General features: G+C 38.3%; 2 protein-coding genes across 2 annotated transcripts in view; one reads left to right on the top strand and one right to left on the bottom strand.

The window, feature by feature from the left end:
• The window catches only part of mgat5 (alpha-1,6-mannosylglycoprotein 6-beta-N-acetylglucosaminyltransferase), a 39065-nt gene extending 34929 nt beyond the window's left edge, over window positions 1–4136 (top strand). Inside the window, exons 14-17 of the mRNA XM_079470848.1 lie at window positions 70–186; window positions 269–343; window positions 450–607; window positions 1592–4136. Of these exons, the coding sequence (XP_079326974.1) occupies window positions 70–186; window positions 269–343; window positions 450–607; window positions 1592–1790 (549 nt within the window). The 3' untranslated portion in view covers window positions 1791–4136. The remainder of the gene's footprint in view (window positions 1–69; window positions 187–268; window positions 344–449; window positions 608–1591) is intronic.
• tmem163b (transmembrane protein 163b) lies at window positions 4069–22583 on the bottom strand. The gene is made up of 8 exons (XM_079470849.1): window positions 22056–22583; window positions 21325–21444; window positions 13894–13937; window positions 13682–13773; window positions 12157–12253; window positions 7699–7810; window positions 6812–6953; window positions 4069–5672 (listed from the first exon to the last, which is right to left on the bottom strand). The coding sequence occupies exons 1-8, from the start codon at window positions 22237–22239 to the stop codon at window positions 5612–5614; spliced, it is 852 nt and encodes a 283-aa protein (XP_079326975.1). The 5' UTR covers window positions 22240–22583; the 3' UTR covers window positions 4069–5611.
• Window positions 22584–23025: the final 442 nt, after the last annotated feature.

Here is a 23025-nt window from a genome sequence, read left to right as displayed (position 1 = left end):
CGACCACTGTAATGTGTGCATGTTTAAAACGAATTGTATGTGATTGTGTATTTGCATCTTTGACCGCAGCTGACCTCGCAGCACCCGTACGCAGAGGTCTACATCGGACGGCCTCACGTCTGGACCGTCAACATAGACGATCCCGAAGAAGTGCAGAACGCTATCAAAGCAATCCTCAGTCAGAAGGTACATCAACACATGCGTAAGACTAAAATGTAAAAATGCTCAAATAAATGTGTTTCGTTTGATTATTTCTGATTTGTTTTAGAACGAGCCCTATTTACCCTACGAGTTCACTTGCGAGGGCATGTTACAGCGAGTCAACGCTTTCATAGAGAACCAGGTACCCTTTCAAATATGCACACGTATCTATTATCTTATTAGTTCTGAAATATGGTCTTTGAAATACAGCGAAAAGCGCTGCCTACATTGGTCGTCTCTCCCTCCAGGATTTCTGTCACGGTCAGGTCATGTGGCCTCCCCTGAGCGCCATGCAGGTGAAATTCGCCCCGGCAGGTAAATCCTGCAAACAGGTGTGTCAGGAGCAACAGATGATCTGCGAACCCTCCTTCTTCCAGCACCTCAATAAAGACAGAGATCTGGCCAGGTAAAAACAAACAAACCAAAATAAATGAAGCTGATCGGCGTTCAGCCAGCAGAGGGCAGCGTTGCATTTGTGACCGGTTATATTGACCCTTGTTTTATAAGAATTAGATATTTGCTATTTGCGAGAATATTTGTCAAATTAGTTTTAAAGCACATTTCTTTTTATCACCTTGTCCTTTGGTTATTTGTTTAACAATCTTGAATGTATATGAGTGCATTTTTTTAAAGCTTGGTTCGTCGTGCAAAAACGTGTTATGTTAGTACCAGGGTACAGTTATGGTGAACAAGGTTATTTTAGTTTACTGTTTATTGAAACCGTATCAAATTTTGACCCTTTAAAAATGATATCAACTTAACGAAAAGCTGAAGTGTTGCCCCAGACATGAACAGAAATAAGTTTAAAGCACTAAAATGATTATAATAAACAAAAACTAAAATACAACTAAGGTTGAATTCATGTTAAATAGAAATACAACATGACTTAAAACTATAAAATCACACAAGCGTACAACAAAATTGCTAAAACTTTAACTAACATGAACATAAAAACTAAAAAGCTAAAAATAAAAGCTAATTTAAAATATGAATAAAACTAAAAACAAAACTTTTGTAAATACGGTAATACCGTGGTACTTTGATATACACCATTGCACTTGGCAATTGTTATATTTGTGTATTTATATGTACAGCCAAAAACATGATATTACGATAGTAAATGACTAAAAAAACATAAATTTTTACAAACATAATATAGCCATCATACATTTACATGCATGCACATACAGCTGATGCTTTTATCCAAACCAACTTACAGTGCATCTAAGTTAAATTTCCTTTATGATGATGTGTGTTCCCCGGGTATCGAAACCCATGACTTATTTGTCGCTAGCGAAATCCTCTGCCAATTGAGCAACAGGAACACATCTTGACCTCATACACCTACAAGCTTTCTTTGACTTTATGCATCTCTCTCTCTTGGCCGCAGGTATGGCGTCAAATGCAAGACGGTCGACTCTGCCAGCGACAACAACGTTCCCGCGTTCAGCGAGTCGGAGCAACATTGCGTGTTTCAGTCTGACCTGCTGCTGTTCAGCTGCGCGGGCTCTCACTTGTCGCTCACCCGCGTCTGCCCATGCAGAGACTACATGAAAGGACAGGTGGCGCTGTGCAAGGACTGCTTATAACACACACGCACACCACAGGCCCTGTGCCAGAATCCAGGTGGTGTTCCGTACCAATACTCACCGTTATGACTTGAGACCGCAGCAGCTTTTGGTTAAGTTTACCGAAAGGAAGAGAAGATTTGTTTTTGGCGCAAACTTGAATCTGTTTCAGCCTGACATACTTGAAGCAGAGTGCGGGAAGACTGCCCCCTGCTGGCGTGGAGTAAACACTGTCAATTTATCTCTTTAAACATCCCTTGCTTTGTAGGACTAAGCTGGCTTGGGAAAACCTATTTTCTGCTTCTTGAAGACTGTTGTGGGAAACGGACTTGCTGAAAACGTTCCCTGGTTAAACACTGTAACTGTGGCTGGCTCTGTGAAAAAACGCGCTTGCGTGTAAATAACAGAAACACACGATTCTGTTTTATTCTGCATGGTGCAACGTCAAATGCGTGCGTGTTTGTATTAAGGATTAGCCCGTTGTCAAACAGCACACGTTATCCACACAGACACGGTAAACACTGCAGTACCGCACCAGTTAAGCACAGATGTCACAAACCAGCCAGTATAAATTACAAACACAAACCAGTTTATCAAACGCTGGAAGGGTTTGTCTGTTCGTCATCACATTTTCTTTACTCGCCCTTGTGACGTTCAACACATTTTAAGACCTCCCGGCGTCTCCGGAGCACAAATCGAAATATTTAGGGACACTGGCGAGATGTCCAGTCCTCCTCATACACATATCGGATCAGAAAAGTACTAAAGACTTCCTTAAATTGGTCCACCCGCTCATATTGGTCTCAAAGCATGTTGAACGTCAGGGGAAAGTCAGAATTTGGGATGAACTTGCCCTTTAAAAAATGGCCTGAATTCGCTCTAGGTGTGAATAAGGTCATCTCTATTGACTTAACGGAAAATTGGTTTCTATAAGACTTCTCTTAGTTTGTATAAAAAGGATGTGTAAAAACAGAGTTGTGTACATACTTAAGGTAAAAGTTTGGTTATATTTCGTTTTTTTATCGGTTTTAGATTGCAGAAGGACTGTATTCTTGAATATGCCTGCTTATTATCGAAGAGAAACTTGTTTTGGAATGAAAATGCACTATAGTGAATTACCTAAAGATCTGACATCAGATAACACTGTAAAAGTTCGTTTTTTTATTTATTTTGTACACAGATCTTTATCAATTTTCGATTTCAAGGTACTTCATTGTACTAGATCTTTTTCTCTGCTTGTTTAATTTAATTTTATTTATAGAAAACTAATTCTTATAAGAGGGAAATATTATTTACCAGAGTAATTTAAACGTGTTTTAAGTGCGTATGTTTGTCCAGAGCGATGTCTGTGTAAAGATAAAACAACGAGTAAAAAGAAATATATATATTATTTGTAAAGGTTTAGCAACGTTTTCTTTATAGTTCAATCTTAACTATAAACCTGACGAAAAATCACCTACGTGTAGGTAGTATAACATATCAATGTCCTTAATAGCTCTGGACAAACATCTGCGAACACAATTGTAATGTTTAATTTCGAAACGCCAGCAAAAACCTCATTTGATGTTTTTATTCAGTGTATGATTTCTGTAAACATTTGCACATTTGTAAATATAGATGGTTCTCTTCTAGTTTTCCACTCTTAACTTATACGAAAGTTGTATGATCGCGTTTCCTCTTCGTCGAGATCTGTACGTTTGTACGTGAAATGATGATGGTCTTCAGCCAAGCTATTGTTTAAAGTCCTGTCCTGACGTGCCTTCCGATGGTTACTAGAGTTGACTCTGTGTTTCCTTTATTCAAATCAAACGCGTTGAAGGTGGAACGCTAGCTAGCTACCAACCGAAATAGTAGTTCGCTATAGTTGAAATAGTCGCTGAAGTTCTTGCCGTTTAACGTAAAACTATGTTACCAAAAGGTTGGTGGATGTTGACACATAATCGGACAACTAGTCTAGAATGGTTACATTCGGTTTACACTTTTACAGAGTGAAAGATGCCACAATGTTGAAAATGTTTGTGGTTGTAAGACGGGTTTTAGTGATTTTTAAGATATTAGGTTTAATAAAAACTGTGGCCAGTAATTCTTACCTGATAACAATTTGGTGTTTTGGTAGAATTGGCACGAAACATATATTAAGACTTTGATTTCGTTTTTTTCATGCCATCATTGGTTACTTTTATTCTAAAATGCTTTCACACTTCAGTAAACTGGTTTATTTTGAAGGAATGTTTTATTTAGTCGACATCCACGACGAAGGTCATTTTGAAAGAAAGAAATAAACACTGTTTTTTGTTTTCATTCATTTCGAAGAATCAGTAGGATATATCTTTATTTTTCAAATAAACCTTTTCTGTGACAACAGACATTTCCGTGTAAATATTCTTGTGTACTTCACAGCAATACAATTTATTATATACATTCATGTATCACGTGACATTCGGGTGACCCACGGAATTCGACTCGCCGTCTTTCTCGAAGAAGCGTGAATTCGGTCCTTATCCAAACATCAGCCTCAATCCGGTCCTTTCTAAGTCCTCGGCTCACATAAATGTGGTTTAACACGCTGTACAAACGAAAAAACTCCCATTTAAAGGGGCGGCGTGTGCTTGCGCTAGTTCCTCTAACACATCCTTGATATATTTAACATGTCAATAATGTAACCGAACAGTAAACCGACCACCCTGTGAAATACCACACACCCGAAAAACGGGCCAAACCATTCGCCTAAAGCAAAAAGTACATCTGCTCCACACGTTATGTTTGCTACATAAAACGCTCGGAAACTTGGCTTTTCCCTAATAAACATTGAAAAAGCACAATTTCATGGCAAAATGACAACAGTCTATGTAATACTTATAGAACGCGTAACTTCACATCATGAAGGGTCAAGTTTTAAGGCCTTTGTTAACGTACATGTGTAACGCATTTGTGTGGCCCCTAATAATTCACTAGTCTTCGACAAAAGCAGTACGCAAGACTGGATCACGCTATAACACAGGGACCGTACAGAACTTTCTTTTAATAGTGTGTGTGAAAGATGACGTTTGTTATGTAATTCTTTTAAGAAATGTACATATTTAATTGTAGATATAGATTGTGTATTTAGACTAGAAATGTCCAAATCCTGAAATGTTCAAAATGTATGTTAAAATCGATAAGAAAATGCCCCGTTAGTCGAATAACAAAGTCCATGTTGACAATTAAATGGCACATTTTAACAGGAGAAAACAAACTAGTTAACATGTTTTTTTTCCGCATTGGGCCGTAATTGCGACATTGTGAATTGTATTGTTTGTCTAAAACCTATACGTTTTTCCATTCGATTTTAACATTGAAAGTTTTCATGTAAAAAATGCCCGAAAATTCACATCTTTTTTACTTGCATGTGCAAGCTTAAATAAATTGAAACGTAAAAATGTGTAAACAAACTCCGCGAAACCGACAATATGTGTTAACCTGATAAACCTCCATCCCCACAACCTGAATCTGAATACATCACAAACTGAACACATCATACCTACAGTAAAATGCACTGAGGCAATTGCGATTACCCATAATTCCTCAGAAACCCTCCTATATGGGTTTTGAATATGATCAAATAATTGTTTGCCACGTTAGTCTTTCTCAGACCCAGAAGCTCACAAGTGCAGAGCACAAACGACATAACAACAAACGCTTTATATATTTAATTCCTGTTTTTCCTTCTCGTTTCCATATTTACAGCTTAGTTTGTGGTTGCGTCTGGCCTGAGGCGAGGAAGAGTGTGTGTGTGGGTGCGTGTTTGTTTGTTTTATTCACTCCGGAGAATCTCCACGAGATCGTTTCGTCTTCACAGAATCCTACTCGAAACGTTCGTAATGCCTCGTCTGCCTGACGCGGGGGACCATGTCCTTCAACAGCCTGAAGTGAGAGAGACATTAAAAGCTCAGTTTCACGGATAATAACAAATATTTAACTTTTATTACATTTCGTTTTGGAAAACCAGATGTTTCGACGCTCTTGTATTATGGACTGTACGAGAAAACCCAGTGTTGTGTTTTTATTCACGGTGAGCAGATGGATCTTCACAAGCGTTCAAGGACGCGGCCTGTCACTTTAAACTAAAGGACCTCTGGTTAATGGAACACCGTGTGCTCTTGGGAAAAGCGGGACAGGCAGGTGAAATTTTCCAGATTACATGCACACGTAAAGTCCTATAGCTGGGCTGTCAAGCAAGAAGCCAGAAACACATGAGCTTATTTGTGGGAATGAACCATCCATATGCTAAGAAAGTGAACCTTTCCTTTCGCCTATTTGTGTCAACATGTCCCTGGTTACACCTACAAACTTTGAGTTAGAAAGATAAAACGTAGAATATTTTATATATTTTAAAGTTTAAATCAAATAGTCACTTAAACGTAAAATATGTTATATTTGATTTAACTTTCCGAATCAAGTTTGTAGTAGCTCGACTGACATATAAACCGAAGTTGTAATCGATTAAACCAATGCGACTATTTCATATAATTTAAGTGCATGGTACAAAGTCCGGTTGACATTTAAAAGTATGTAAAGTAAATACACTTTTATCCTTCAAACCGAGTCTTGAACCATCAGAATAATACACATTTAGCATCTCTAACAAATGTTTAACTGTGAATATTTACAGTTGCACCAAAGGTACATAAAGGTTAACAAGGTAAATACAGTCACGCCTATTTATTCCAATACAAGTTTACGGCGGCTTCGTATTTACAGTACTAAGATTTGCACGAATGAGAGCACGATTGAAGCGAATTTGGCCGAGCGGGATAGTTGAAGCCGCAATCCATAACTTTATTTGGTTAAAAATAATCACAAATCGGCCACTGAGCAAGTACATACGTTAAAAAATATATTTAAACAAAGGTTGAGCTATCAGCTATAATTTTGCTGCAAATTTGAATTTAACTCCGTAACGATAAGCGTGTAAGGTAACCTGCAGTGTTTGGTTTCAAACTGAGGTGGCGACAGAGAGGCAAGGAGGTTAAACTGTTGAATCTTAATGATTTGACTCTTACTTGACTCCGTAGGCGAGAATGATCAGTCCCATGAGAAAGCCGATGGACGCATCCAGATACCAGACGCTGGGCTCGTGTTTAAACACCTCGGCGCTGATAAGGATGGAAAATCCCATTATAGCTCCAACCAGGGAGTTAAAACCTACAAACGCACAATAAAACCAACATCAACCACAAACTATAAGAAATGCAATGGAGTTTTTAAATAGCTTCAGCTGAAATCATCCAATGGGACTTCTGTTACATATACTGTAGTTTCAAAGTTGTCATCGAGTTTAATACAATTTAAGACAAACATGGTGAATTATGGTAACGTTAATCTGATCTCAGATTGTTTATTCTCGATCTAAAAATATAACGGAGTGGCTCATTCATGTCAATTCGTACAAACTCATTCATACTTTCAAGTATGATTAGGGATTTAGTGGTGGGGCTTTATTATATTTATCTTTTTTTAATAATCGTACGATCAAGATTGTACGAATTAGCCACCTGGTAAAATAGTTACGAATTTAATGCGTAATAATAGTTTAATTTGAGACACATTCACGCTAAATTATAAAGAGAACGTATGGCATCTACCCATGCAAAGCGCCTTTAATTGGTTGCTATGGCATAACTGTGTGGTTGCTAGGGAGTTGCTCTGAAAAGCGTCTATAGGAATTGTATCCTATCCGTCAGCGGCATCACATTTCTCCCCGACTGTACATGCCAGGATCTCATCTCTGTGTTCTGCGTGTGACTGAGATTCTCTCACCCGTACAGTTGGATGGCAAAATGGGAGGGGCTAAGGTGAAATCAGACCAGACACGTTGCCGCGGCACTGTGAATAATAAATCAAGCTGGCCATCACCACGGTAACCCAGTGGGTTTCCGGGGAAACGTACCATCGGTGGTGAGAGCCCTGCTGGTGAGGACTTTCCCCAGCATGAACTTGAAGATGGACAGAATCGTGCACACCACACCGCTGATAACAGACACGCTGTACAGGAAATCATCCTTAACAGAGAGAGAGAGAGAGAGAGATACATTATTATACTCATAAGAACGCTCGAGTCATACATATAAAACTATAAGGTAATATAAAACTTAAGGTTAAGTCGAGCACATTGCATTGTGGGATCCTGTTAGGTATGTACTACATTCTATTATTTGAAATAATAGTGAAGATTACATCACACTGGAAATAGAACGTCAAGTATAAAAGTACACAATTTTGTATACTTGTTTAATTGTTTATCACAAGGTTAAGCTCATTACAGTGTACTGTCAGGTGAATACTGTATGCTGCATACTATTTTGTATACTTCTTTTAAGGAGAAGTAGTAATGACAAAATCACATCTTTTACATTTATCACACTAAGGAAGGTTGAGGACATTGCATTGTAGGATACCGTGAGGTAAATACTGTTTAATGCATACTTTTTTGCATTGGCTGGAAATGAAAGGTTGAGACGAGTGCATTGTATTTGTTGAAAACTGTTATGTATATGCTGTGTACTGCATACTTGTATCCACCTGGTTTCATTTATCACGCTAGAAATGGAAGATTGAGCTCATTGCGTTGTACTGTAGAGTACTATACTTACTGCGTACTGCGACGTATATACTTTTTTGCATACTTCTTTCTAGTAGAAGTAGTAAATAATAGTGAAAGTCGAATCTGGTGTATCATATATAACACTAGAAATGGAAGGTCTAGTTGCATTGTAGAATATGTGAGATAAGTATACTGCCTACTATTTTTAAATATGAGTCATAAATAAAGGTCACTTAATGAGAATTACATCAGGTTTATTTCACGCTCAAAATGTAAGGGTAAGTCGAGCGAATTGCATTGTGGGATACCGTTAGGAATGTGCTGTATACTACATACTATTCTTTTAAATAGTATATAAATACTTGGCTCATATCCAGTCAAATCCAATGCATTGTGGGATGCTGAGGTAAATACCGTATACTGCATACTATTTTGCATACAACTTCTTTTAAAAGTAGTAAATAATAATATTGCATCTGCTTCATTTTCACACTGACAAACACAGGTCGAGTGCATTGCATTGTGGGGCACCGGGAGGTATAGTGTACACGGCATACTTCTTATAAAGTACTACATAATAGTGCAAATACATCTGGGTTATTTATCACAGTGGAAATGGAAGGTCAAGTCGAGCACACTGCATTGTGGGATCCAGAATATCGTTACGTTAAATGTGGTAGGTCATCCTGGTATATTATGCAAATGAGACATTAGCATACTTCAGAGATGATGCATGCTAGACGCTGCAGAACCAAAACAAGTTGAATTGGCTTGGCTTATCATTAAAACAACGCCGCCTCGCACACATGACAAAATGCAGCACTGCAAGGTCCCGCCATCAAATATAACATCCAACACAAACAAAACACCGGGTCAGTCAAAGCATCATTTTCAGTCAAAGCACCGGATACATCACTGCGATAGATCTCAGGCAGGTAAAGCGAGTTGAAAAGAAGTGCAGAACAACTCGAGCCCACCCCGATGAGTTAAAAGCAACATTGTGTCCTCGAATTTATCATCCATAGATGCTCTCTGTCTGAAATGTCTTCGATGACGTAGTAAACAGGCACACACACACCTAAAAGTGTCTATTTAAAACCATATATATATATTATCTGTGGCATTTTGATGATTTGCTAGTTCAATAAATAAGAACATATTGCTTGTGACATTTGGCTGATTTAGTTTGGATTTCTATCTCACCAGCACACACACACACAGGACTGCGGAATGGGCTCGTCCCAAACATCCTATTCAGAGCAGCCTGTTAACAATACATTACAGAACAAGTGAGCGTGTCTGAGTGTGAGAGAGACAGAGAGTACGTGAGAAAACAAGAAGAGAGAAAAGAAGAGCGGGGCAAAGTGTTTCTGACATCAGCAGCAGATGAAGGGAGAGAGGGAGAAATATTGGATCTATTTTTAGGCTTGTATGCGCCAAAACTAGCTTTACACGCTGAGACAGGAGCGAAAACTCTCCAGAGAGACTCCAGAGTCCTGATTAAAACACCAGCACAGCCTCTCTCTCTCTCTCTCTCTCTCTCTCTCTCCCTCCCGCTCCCTTTCTTTCTCTGCCTTTTATTCGACCATCCATCTTCCCTTTCCACCCTAATGTTGTTTCACCAAAATCTAAGGTTCCAAAAGGTTTTCTTTTGGAAACCTTATCGTATCATGGAAACCGATATCGTGGAAGATTCTTTTCAAATGCCTACGATGTCATAATAGAAATAGAAATGTGTACAGTATGATGTCCGAATATAACTTTTAACGTTCATGCAGTATGATGTTTTCATAGAACTTCGTACGCTGTGGAGTCATAATATAACTTGTTAAATATGTACGTTATGATGTAAATGTAATAAAGAATAGAGATTCAAATAAAATGCAATAAAATAAAATGTTATAAATCTGTACACTGTCATGTCATAACAGCACTTTTAAAATGTGTACACTGTTATGTCACATTTGAACTTATTGCATTTGTACAGTATGTTATCATAATATATCTTTTTAAAATCATACTGTAAAATGTCATAATGAAACATAGAATTCTTTGAGAATGATGTTAATAGAACTTTTAAAATTCATACAGTATGATGTCATAATATACTTTTTTCATACAGTACGTGTTTTCATAGAACTTCGTAACGTGTTTTATTCATAGGGTACGATGTTTTCATAGAACTTCGTAACCAGTTTTATTCATACGGTACGATGTTTTCATAGAACTTCGTAACGTGTTTTATTCATACGGTACGATGTTTTCATAGAACTTCGTAACGTGTTTTATTCATACGGTACGATGTTTTCATAAAACTTCGTAACGTGTTTTATTCATACGGTACGATGTTTTCATAGAACTTCGTAACGTGTTTTATTCATACGGTACGATGTTTTCATAGAACTTCGTAACCAGTTTTATTCATACGGTACGATGTTTTCATAGAACTTCGTAACGTGTTTTATTCGTACGGTACGATGTTTTCATAGAACTTCGTAACCAGTTTTATTCATACGGTACGATGTTTTCATAGAACTTCGTAACGTGTTTTATTCATACAGTACGTGTTTTCATAGAACTTCGTAACGTGTTTTATTCATATGGTACGATGTTTTCATAGAACTTCGTAACGTGTTTTATTCATACGGTACGATGTTTTCATAGAACTTCGTAACGTGTTTTATTCATACAGTACGTGTTTTCATAGAACTTCGTAACGTGTTTTATTCATATGGTACGATGTTTTCATAGAACTTCGAAACGTGTTTTATTCATACGGTACGATGTTTTCATAGAACTTCGAAACGTGTTTTATTCATACGGTACGATGTTTTCATAGAACTTCGTAACGTGTTTTATTCATACGGTACGATGTTTTCATAGAACTTCGTAACGTGTTTTATTCATACGGTACGATGTTTTCATAGAACTTCGTAACGTGTTTTATTCATACAGTACGATGTTTTCATAGAACTTCGTAAAGTATTTTATTACTTTTTTTTAAAAGTGAAGTCATAATATAACTTGTTAAATATGTACGTTATGATGTAAATGTAATAAAGAAAAAAGATTAATATAAAAAGTAAAAAATCTGTACACTAACAGAACTTTTAAAAAGTGTACACTATGATGTCATATTTGAACTTATTGCTTTTGTACAGTATGTTATGATAATAAAACTTCTAATTCTAACAGAATGCTGTCAATGGAACTTTTCAAATGAATACAGTATGATGTCATAATATAGTCATTAAAGGTGAAGAGATTTGTTACTTATAAACATTACACGTGTGATAACTTATTGTTAAGCAATGTTGTATTTTCTTATCTTAAAGCCAGATCACGCTGTCTACACGTTGAATGAATTCATTAAGATGAACGTAAATAAATAGCTTTGAAACATGAAACATCGAAGACAATCCAAACTCAAAAACCCCATACAGCCCAAAATATTGAGGGGTTACTGGTTTCGAGAAAACTCTTCCCCTCTTGATGTTGCCTGGCAACAGCGATATCAGGCTATTTTAATCTCGCCCGTGTCTTTGCACCTCATCTTAACCGCGTTCAGTCAACTTTACACGTCTGCTGCTTAACACGAGCCTGTTAATTTCAGCCCAGAACGTATGCGGTGTTGCACGTGACGCGGCTCACCCCCGAGACTTCTCCACGAGCATTTACAGTCAATATTAAACCAGCACTGAGCAAACCAATGGGGAAATAAATGTGAGAATTTGACAGCTCGAGATGTTTCAGAGATCGAAGCCGAATCAGTCAATCAAAGTGTTTGTGTCTGTGTTGTCTTACCACTTCAGGTTGAAGCTTTGTGGCGAGATCATGGATGGCTTTCGCCAGAATAGTGAGGGCAGACAGGATAAACACCACCCCGAGAATAACACACGCTCTGAAAACACACACACACACACACACACACGGGTATGAGAACCCTCAAAGCATCAATGACGTTTATGAAGTTAAGTCAAATAAAATCTTCTGATGGTTTTAGTACTTCAATCTTATTAGGAGTGTCGAGACCTTTGTCTAATGACATCTGCATAACAGCATCTGCTTCCAGTTCTTTCCTCACGCGCCCGTTGCCACGGATCGCATTAACGCTCAATCCGTTGAGTCTGTGTTTCGTTTGGCGATTAATGAATGAAAGCAAACACACATAGACACAAACAGCGTGTCTATGAGATTGAATTCTTGAAGATTTACTTAATCCAGTCTTATTTTGCAGGCCGTGGAGGAACTCCGCCGATGCTGCAGAGAGATGTGTGCCGAGATATTGTTTAAGTACACAGTGCGTGTTTAAGGTCTTTAATATATACGTTCTTTCTTCTGCAGAATACAAAAGAAGATATTTCGAAGAATGTCCGTAACCGAAACACCATCGACCTACATCGACTTCCGTTGTATGATCACAAGACATTTTTATTTTCGGCCCTGTAGCACTCCAATGATATGATGATGTAGATATTTCATTTCAGCACAGCGGCCCTCTCTCGACCTCTGAATGATGTAATCCGTCTCCACGGCGATCCGCATCCCAGCCGACTCCCGCTCGGGGGCCGCCACCCACTAGAGATGGATTCGTGTGTTCGGGCTGTCTAGTCGGATAGCGTGAGCACACTTCTTTAACTCAATCTCTCTTTGTCCTGCGTGTCTCTATACTTTCTTTTCACAAAGACTTCACGCCCTTTGCCGGGTCCATTCTGTCCTTCATGAGATAAAGGAGAGCGGGACAGAGAGAGTCTGTCTGAGGGTTCTTTGAATACAAAACCTCAATGGCTGTTTCTCATGGGAGCGGGACCTCTGTCTATGTACATGGTTTCAATTTATCCAACCCGGTGGTCTTTAAGAAAACGCAGTCGAGGTTTGCGTCAACATTGGTAAAGGTGAGTACGTGAAGTAATGTGCGGTTTTACGTTTCAAACAGAGATGGCGATAGAGAGTCACGCTTCAAAATAATCTTTATTTTCCATCTAAATTAAACAGCCTACAGGTTACAAACTACACGAGGGTGAATAAATAATAGCATAACATTTTCATTTCGGGTATATTTTCCATTACTAGTCGCATTTTTCTGTTTACCCTTATTAAACGCCCACAGATGTTCTCTCTGGATGACAAACGTGTCAAAATCACCAAATCATTACAGTGAAAGATCAGCCTGGCCCTTTCGCTATCTTGTTGCTCAGAAACAACATTAAATGGGCTCCGGATTCTGAAACTACCCAGAATCCCATGCCGGGCACAAACTATCGCCCGTTCCGCACTGGCACGCCTCGCTCCGTTTGAAGGAAGTGTGTTTGTTTGTGTGTGTACTCACATGTACTCTCTGTGTGCCGAATGGACGGCTGCTGCATTGCTGTATCGCCAAAGCACTATTATGGAAGAGAGGACGTCGAGAGTGGCGTCAAACTGCAAACAAACAAGTAAACAAACGTGATACGGCAAAGCTTTGGAAAGACATAATTTTCTTTAAAACTGCTCTAAGAGCTGTGAGCTATATTTAAAATGATATATTTGATATATACTTACTGCAAACCCAAATGCAGAGGCGCTGTGTCGCATTATTGACACGGCTATGAAAGAGAAAGAAAACTTTGTCAGATCTGGTCGAATGCAGATTTTAAGGGTAACGTAAATAAATAATGTATAATTGACTCACAAGATTTAAGCATAGTTTATTTAAATAGCAAAATGATTTACAAATAGAGAATACATAATGAATAGGAGATCTTTAAAATAAATTATTTAAAATAACAAGATATATAAGAATTTATTAAACAGCAATAAAATGAAATCCGTCAAATAACAACATTACATAAAATGTGTTAAATATTAAGTACCATCTTAAATAAACATGTTAAATAGGTTATTGGTTAAATAAGGATATTTCATTCAATTTGATAAATAACGATATTAAATGAAATGTATTAAATAATGATACAAATTAAATACAATTTGATTTGAAATGTATAAAAAAAGAAAAAGATCTTTGAGTTCATCTTATTTACTCTACCTCAGGAAAATGTAAGTATACTTTGAAGTATACTTTTTGTAGTAAGTCAATTCAATTTCAATACAACATGGGACTAAATTGGCTCACTTTTTAGTTTATAAAGTATACTTTTAGGTATACTTTAAGCGTAGCATGTAGTCGGTAAAATATATTAAAGTATATTAAAAGTATCCTTTCTATATTTTTCCTTAGAAGTTATTACCTTGTCATTTATTTAAGTTATTTTTAGTTTTAAAGCACTATACTTACAGCACACTTAAATGTCGTGTAAGGGTTCAGGTAAGGGCGTCATGTTTATATCAATATTGATAAGTGTTTGTCTGGGGTATAAACATAAACAATATATACACCCCCCCTTTAAAACTATAAGTTCGTCTGGTGTCCGGCCGCTAAAGTGGCCGCTTCAAATTTCATCCGTTCACACTGTAATGTCAGCACATGGTGTGGATGTTAGCGTGGCTCGCATCCAAATATCGACCTTATATTGACCTCTAATGCACCTGAATTCTCTACCCTGAGACTGTGTGGCGATGTGAGATGCGTCCACCTCCATCAGCCGAATCTCACGGGAGCGCGCAGATCTGTTTCAGACTAAAATGTATGCTACATCGGTGTGCCATACTTTACTGTACAGTACACAGTTTAAGGTCGGCACGAAATAATCCTATGAAAATATGAAACTGAGCCTTAAGCTAAAGCACACACACATGTATAAAGCAACGTCATTACTCAAAATCAAACACACACATTATAAATGAACAATACGCCTGCCCAAGGCATGAGATTAAAGATTTAGCAGTTTCTAAATATAAATTGTGCCTTTTAGTACAAAAAAATGCTTTATTTTAGACGTCTCGTACCAGATGTCTCGCATTGGAAGCCCTCGTGCCTAAAACTAACAAACGGGTTGACAAAACGTCAACATGCAGATAATAAACCATCAAGAATGCATCTTTTTCTCGATCAACAATATTATAAAGCATGGATTTGGATTGGCTGTTGGTGTTTTAACGTTCAGCGATTTTAGAAACGTTACCAATACCCTCCTTGGTGCAAAAGGCCTCGCGTCTTTAATCTTACAGACGTTTGTCTCACCGCCGAACAATTGCACCTCATGCAGAGCATCATGGGTAATGAGAAAGACGTTATGGTGAGTTATGTATCTGCGGACAGCCGAAACCATTCTGTGCTGCTTAGGAAGTGAAATGTATGCAGATTTGCATGAAGTCAGCAGAAACTACAGCAGGTACCCGGTCTGTTCACCGAAATTATAAGGTTCATAAAAACCGCATTATGTCGTAAAAGTGGAATGTGATAGTCTTGCGATCTATCGAGAAAACGTAAACTGACCGACGTTTAGTAATGTATGACTATGACATGCATCGTCACATATTAAAGTCATTCTTCTTGTAGTGTTTGCCTCTCTATCGCCACCTCTGTTTGAAAACTGCCGGTACTTATCGTAATGCGTGCTGTCAAATGACATCAACATGATATTTCACACAAAATCCTACAGCGTTTTGTTTATTTTCATTTACTTTACTGCAATATTTATGTACTTGCCGATAACTGAACTTTGTGTGTTTTTAAGCATTTTAAATCAAAACTGACTCTCCTCAATACACAAATCCGGTTATATTCTAGATTTATTGTGAATGATTCCCTCGCAATCCTTAAATGCGTGTTAGTACAAAGAAGGGCGAATGTTTTATTCATAATGTAATCGTTTTCTCAGCTTCTGAAATAACGTTCCTCCTCGATGACCTCATCAAGTAATATCTGAGCATTCAACGAGAAGCGTCTTCGTCGTCTGTGTGATGTATAACGCTCATAAATTCTCATTTAAGGATCTCGGCCTGAGGGCATTTAGTGAACCTGTTTTTTGAAGGCCTTCCTGTTAAAACAGATGTAATAATGGATTTATCCGTCAAGACTTATTGAGTAATTGTGTCTATAAAAAACATTCAGGGTTATTTCTGATGTTACGTCTATAAGACTCGTGTTATCCGTTTATTCATAGGCAAGGGTTCTTGCAACCCTATATTAAGATGAAATGGTTATTGCTCAAATGTTGCTTATTCATAGCTCTGAAAATGTGATATTAAATTCTCAGTTGTGTTTCCTTAAAGTTTCAACCTTGTTTCATATATGCTTCTCCTAAAATTGCGTGTGGAAGTGTAAAATCATCTGAACTTTGATGAGAAATGTTTGAGTCCGTGTTGAGATCTTCAAAAATATAGAATATTGAAATATTGCAGACAAACTCTTATGGAGACATTTTGTTTGTTTGTTTGTTTGTTTATATAGCACAGTTTAATACAACAGCAGGGTTGCCCAAAGTGCTTCACAGCATCTGAATCCAATGACATACACAAACAGAAATGTTTGGGAGATTTCTGAATCTTTTTCTCAGGAGAAACATCTGAGACGCAGAGGACATATGCATACGTTTCAAAATGCTCTCTTTGATGTCTATGAGAAATAAATGAGATAAATCTGTGATTTTTATCGACTTATGGGCTGCTTTCACTGTAAACGAATACATGGCTTGTTCGGATTTGTATTCACATGTCATCATTCATGTATAGATATAGTTTATGAATAGAAACTAATTTTAACATTTCACCTCAAGAAGCAAAGCAAACGTAATGCGTGTCAAATGTAATCACAGCCATTCCGTGCCGAAATTCAGATCTTTTTTAAAGGCACGGCTTTCTACCGTCTTCGTAGGTGTTAGTTTAGTGAAAATGAGACAGAGATGCAGAGTCTGTGAATCACAGAAGGTTGAAATCCAACACAACAGATGCTCTGGAAAAAAAGACTTTTCCTTTAACACTGTCTTTTTGCCACACACGCACGCACACACACACACACACACACACACACACACACACAGTCGAACCAAAACAGGGAATGTGATCTAGTTTCTGTGGCACAACTGCTGAATACATTTGCATGTTCTTATCAGTTTGAAGGCATTTTCTGCCATCTCACTATCCTGCAGTCATGTGAATTCAATATACTACTGTACAATCACATTAATATCAATATATTAAAACTAATGAATGAGCATAAAGCATTAAAGACTCTTTACGGGTCTTGATTATAATGAGATGTTATCAGATCACTAATGATGAACTGTTTGAGCTCATAAAACGAATCAATTATGTATATAGAGAGATTTCGGTTGCCAGGTCCACGCTTTTGACGCACAATTGAGCTACTTTCTTTTTTTGTCATCTTATTAGTCACCCTTTATGTTTGTCACTGGGTTTTGCACATATATACGTGTGTAAACGTATTTAAAGGTTCTTGTCAACTTCGACAACACAGTACATGTATGTTATCATAAAGAAAATTCATGAAAAACTGCAACCATCCCAGGTTTCGGAAGTACAGCGATGATATCTATTTTACATATGTCAGTCACATATTTTGAGTCTTGTCATTAGGGATCATTGGGTTGGTTTTGATAGACCCATAAGCTGGTTTTGTAAAATCTGCAAATCTGGCAACCCTGACCACCCGTTCCTTCATCTGTTTTCCACAATATTTATAAATCCACCAGGCTGTGACTTTTTCCCTTTTCTGCGCTGTTCACCTCACAACGTCGTTGACCGTTTAGATGTTTAAATACCAGAGAAGGTGCAGAGAGGCCAGCTCACCCCTGCACTTCCATCTTTCTGTCTATCTATCTTGCAGGTTCTATATTTAGACCGCCCTCTGTGGGAGTTGGCATGCTGGCTTTTAGATGCTGGTAGAGCTGCATGCATTAGTAATAGAGTGAAGTACCCCCCTTATATCTGTGACCTATCCTCGCCAATGTGAAATTTACATTTCTTTCTCTCTCACTCGTCCAGACACAAATGTAGTTTTCTTCAAGTCGATGCTTTCTTCAAGAACGAAGATTTAAACGCATTTCGCTGAAAGTGTCAAATAGGTCTTGATTCCTGCAACAGGGAAAATTCAATTTCAGGGCGTGTTTATTAGGTTTGGAGGTATGCAAGCTCCTCTCACGTGTGTGTGTGTGTGTGTGTGTGCGTGCGAGTGTGCATGCGTGCGTGCGTGCGTGCGTGATACAGCAGACACTCTGTCGCTGAGAGCTTGTTAATTGGCTGCACTGGAAGTTGCGAGACATCTGGGAATTTAGCTCTCACAGTCTGTCATATATTAGACCATCCTTTCTGCTTTCTTTCTTCTCCTTCATTCCTTCATTAGGCTTCAAGTGCATTCTCTTGCTTTCTGTCTTAAAGGAACAGTGCACCTAAAAAATACAGTCTTGTCATTTACCCTCCAATTGTTCCAAACCTGTGTAACTTGATATCTTTTATGATTTTCTTTGCTATTCTTATAATACCCTAGTCAACGTTTAGCATACATTTAAAGTAGATGGGGACTGGAGCTGTTGAGTAAATATGGCACCGACTTTATTAATTCTTGTGTGTCATGTGACCAAATATTATTAACACCAAGTGTGATTTGATAGATACAACAAAGGACCAACAAAGGCTAACATTTTGCAATATAATGATAGTAAGTACAGCATATTGGCCCCATATGAGACAAATTTCATTGGTTCTTGACCAAACATCATTGACGTCAAGGGTTCTGTGTTTGGTTTAGTTCATAGAATATTTGTCCCTTTTGGGTGTTCGACAGTTAGTCAACATCTTGCATATAATGAAAGTAAATGGGGACTGGAGGTAGTAAGTAAATATGGCATATTGGCCCCATATGAGACAAATTTCATTGGTTCTTGACCAAACATCATTGACGTCAAGGGTTCTGTGTTTGGTTTATTTCATAGAACTTTTGTCCCTTTTGGGTGTTCGACATTTAGCCAACATCTTGCATATAATGAAAGTTAATGGGGACTGGAGGTAGTAAGTAAATACGGCTTATTGGCCCAATGTGACACAAATTTGATTGGATCTTGACCAAACATCATTGATGCCAAGGGATTGTGTTTGATAGTTTGTATTTTTGTCCATTTGAGTGTTCGACAGTTAGCCGACATCTTGCATATAATGATCCATTAACTTTATTGATCCTGTGTGTCTACTGAACAAACGTCATTGCTAACAAGGGTTCTGTTTTTCATTTGAGAGGTAGAACGAATGACTTTATTTGAATGTTTTGTTCATTTTGCTGTTCAACAGCTGGTCAACATTTTGTATACAATGGAAGTAAATGGGGATTGGCACTATTAAGTCCTGTAAATATGGAATATTGGCCCCATATGACAAATTTCATTGGTTCTCGAACAAACATTATTGACGTCAAGCATTTTGTGTTTGATCTGATAGGTACAACATGGGACCTTAATGGTATTTTTGTTGGCCAACAATTTGCATACGATGAAATGAATTGGTGACTGAAGCTATTAAGTAAATATGGCATATTGGTCCCAGCTTTATTGGTTCTTGACCAAACATTGTTGATGCTGTTCTGTGTTTGATTTGATGGTTGTTTTTTTTTTGGTCGTTTCGGTGTTTGACAGCCAACATCTTGCACATAATGAAAGTAAACGGGGACTGGCATCAACTTTATTGATCCTGCGTGTCCTCTGACCAAACATCATTGCTAACAAGGGTTCTGTGTTTGACTTGACCGATACGATGGAGAGATTTTATAGTACTTTTAGTTTCTTTTGCAGTTTGAAAACCCCAGTCCCCATATACTTCCATTAAAAATAAGCCAGCGTCCAAGATATTATTAAATATTTACTCTAAAGTGAGATTGCAGAATCTTTATTAGCAGTTGAACTGTTTCTTAAAACGCACGCCTCACACACATACAATCTATGCTCCCTGCCAAATCACACACATGGAGGAGAAATCGACGCAGATCTGTCCCTGCGGGATGACAGGCAGACGTTAATAAAAAAGAAGACATCCTACTTACACTTCAGGTACTGAAACTCACAAAGAGAATGGCAAACATAATCTAACAGAGATCAACCCTGGATAACCGATCTGACGGTTCCTCTGGGCCAATTCAGATTCGGTTAAAACTTTAATCCAACAGTCAAATACTGATTTGATCTACTCAAAACCCATACTGACCCCGTTTGAATTCATGCTTGCCAAATAGAATCATTCTCCATCATCGATTTACTTTCTTTGCAGAAGAAATAAAGTGATGATGTGAAGAAGATGAAAGAATTTTCATTCTTGGATGAACTGTGCCTTTAGTCAAATGACTAAAAACGCTACAAAATGATCATTTTCTCACCAACTATTTGCAATCGTTCAATTTATTCAGTGCTAAAAACTCACTATTCTAGACGTCTAAATGACAGCATCGCTCCGTCAGAAACTGATCTTGTGTTGCTACGTGACAGAATCTTCACATCTTGGCAACGTGAGTCCCAGCGTCCCCATCCAACTCTGGAAGTGTAAGGTGAGTCATTTCGTTCCAGGGAGACGGCGCTCCAAGTAAAGAACAGCATTCCTTTCGAAATCACAGATCAAATCCATCTTTGCTGTGGCTTTTGTTAGCTCAAAACCAGCTGGACTGAGATTAAACCCCGTGGACTGGATCTGGATCCAGTGTGGTCTGGAACCAAACCATTATGCACATTTTACTGAAAACAACGTCTTGTTTATTGGCCAAGATATCATCTACACTTTTGTAGGATTTTTCAGGTACTGTTATTCATGGTCTCATCTGTGTGTTTCCTTTGTTTCAGTGATGATTTTGAACATTATTTTGCAGGACAGCCGTAAAGAAACCAGTCAGACTCGATTTTGTGAATCAGGTCAGTGGCATTGAACCAAACTACACACACCTGTGACATTAAGTCGCGTGTTCTTCATATCCCTCTAATTTCACAAACACATGCACAGCACTTTTCTGTGAATTGTCGACTTGTAAACAGCTCATCTTAAACACAGGATATGACATCACACAAGAGGTTGTCTAGACCTGATGGGCTGAACACTTACTGAACGCAGCGATGGCAAGGATCGAAGTCACCACAATGGAGACCCAGGATACCCATAATGCCTTTTTTCTGTAGCTCTGAGCCTCGTGGGGTTTCAGACGCATGCTGCTCTCCAGGAGACCTGTCGAGGGAAATTACGTAATGTTTACTGACGGTCTTTAGATTACGTGTATATTGAGAGCCTCTTATGTGTTGGTAGGCCAACTTTTCGTGTCGTTTCTAAAAAAATCAAATGTGATTCATAACATACGTTATTTTTATTATCATTTTAAATGAGATTTACTCTTAAAGAGGGACACTGGAGTTGCCACAAGTCAAAAGTCCAATGGCACAAATGCTTTTTTGTATGTTAATGTTGTATTTTTCCACGATTCAATTTCATTTCTATAAGAACATTTGATATTTTTATAAGTCGACTTATGTTGAGAGTTTGGTGTTTCATGAAAGCCCTTAAAATATTATAAATGCATGATAAGAGGACCTATTATGACAACATGCCCCGTAGCCATGGCCAATGACGTTGCCAATGTCCAATATAGTTTATATATTACAAATGTGTGTACCTCTACAAAAAAATGACATTTTAAAACAAACCCATCTTTAAAAAATAGATAAATAAAAGTAAAAGGCGTGACAACTTACCCCGTCTCCCCTATACATACAGAAAAAGGTGCGTTTTGGCATGCATATAAAGTCTACATTCAAGATTTCTTAACACAAACTTGCTCGTACCGTGATCGTCCGTTTCGCCCATTTTCATCTGCTGCTCCATGCTGAAAGTATCCGCTGGGTTCGGCTGCTGTCCGTTTGCAGGAGTCGTCGCCGGTTCAACCGCTGGAAACGGAACGGAACCAGCACCGGGGCCGGGATCCACGGGATCAGAAGTGGGGTCAGCGGCAGAAGAGGAGTCCGTCATGGTGATTCGGTCTCGGGCTCAAATGATGAGAAGCATCCGAAGAATGTGACACCTGGACGCGAGGAGAGGCGCGCGCGCGCGGAGGAGAGAAGCACTGCTGGCGCGGCGCGTTCAGCGCATCACCGAGACCTCAGTTGCGCACGGGCTCTAATTAAAACACACACCTATGAAACCTGCACGTACACATTGGCAGCAAATTATACTTCGACGTGACAACAACTACGAGACACATTCGTGTAAGTGGTGACAAACCTTTACATGATATTATAAAAGCAAACCGGAGCGTTCCAAAGTTGCACGATTGTCTTTTGGGCGTGCAGGTGACGTTTGCTCGGCAAACAAGCATCACTTTGAATAAAGCAAACAGTAGTTTAAAAACAAAGAACAAAGTCAGGCAGGCAGGAATTAAAAGGAACACACATGTGGAAAAGGCACTGTTATTTTTGGCCACTTTAAAAGTGGATCGGTTTAAATATACGATTATTTTTAGGTGGTTTGCACACTATAATTAAATAAGAATGAAAGAATCAAAAGGGTCACGGAGAGGACACATGTGATCTTGTATATATGCCAGTGTAGTTGTATTTGCGTGCGTAAACATTAAAGATGCTTTTTAAAGAAGAGGCACATGGTGCCATCTCGCGTGAAACAAATGAACAACTCTTCACTGCACACTACGAGATCTGTGACAAAGACCATTTGTACTCTAACGCATTTGCACTACAATAGTGCAAATATTTACAAAAAAAGTCATATTGTTTGTAGTCCAAAATTAAATAAAGTTAA

The sequence above is a fragment of the Barbatula barbatula genome (genome assembly GCF_947034865.1).
Source record: "Barbatula barbatula genome assembly, chromosome: 13".
In the NCBI taxonomy this organism is placed as follows: Eukaryota; Metazoa; Chordata; class Actinopteri; order Cypriniformes; family Nemacheilidae; genus Barbatula; species Barbatula barbatula.
Note: the sequence above shows the minus strand (reverse complement) of the source record. Positions and strands in the feature narration are given on the sequence as shown.

What these genes read in the sequence shown, in the direction of transcription:
- tmem163b (XM_079470849.1), bottom strand. Translation starts at nt 22,239, where the DNA reads ATGACGGACTCCTCTTCTGCCGCTGACCCCACTTCTGATCCCGTGGAT. An exon ending in CCTTGCCATCGCTGCGTTCA is followed by an intron (nt 13,938 to 21,324) that starts GTAAGTGTTCAG and finishes TCTCTTTCATAG; the next exon opens with CCGTGTCAATAATGCGACAC. An exon ending in ATTCTCGCCTACGGAGTCAA is followed by an intron (nt 5,673 to 6,811) that starts GTAAGAGTCAAA and finishes CTCTCACTTCAG; the next exon opens with GCTGTTGAAGGACATGGTCC.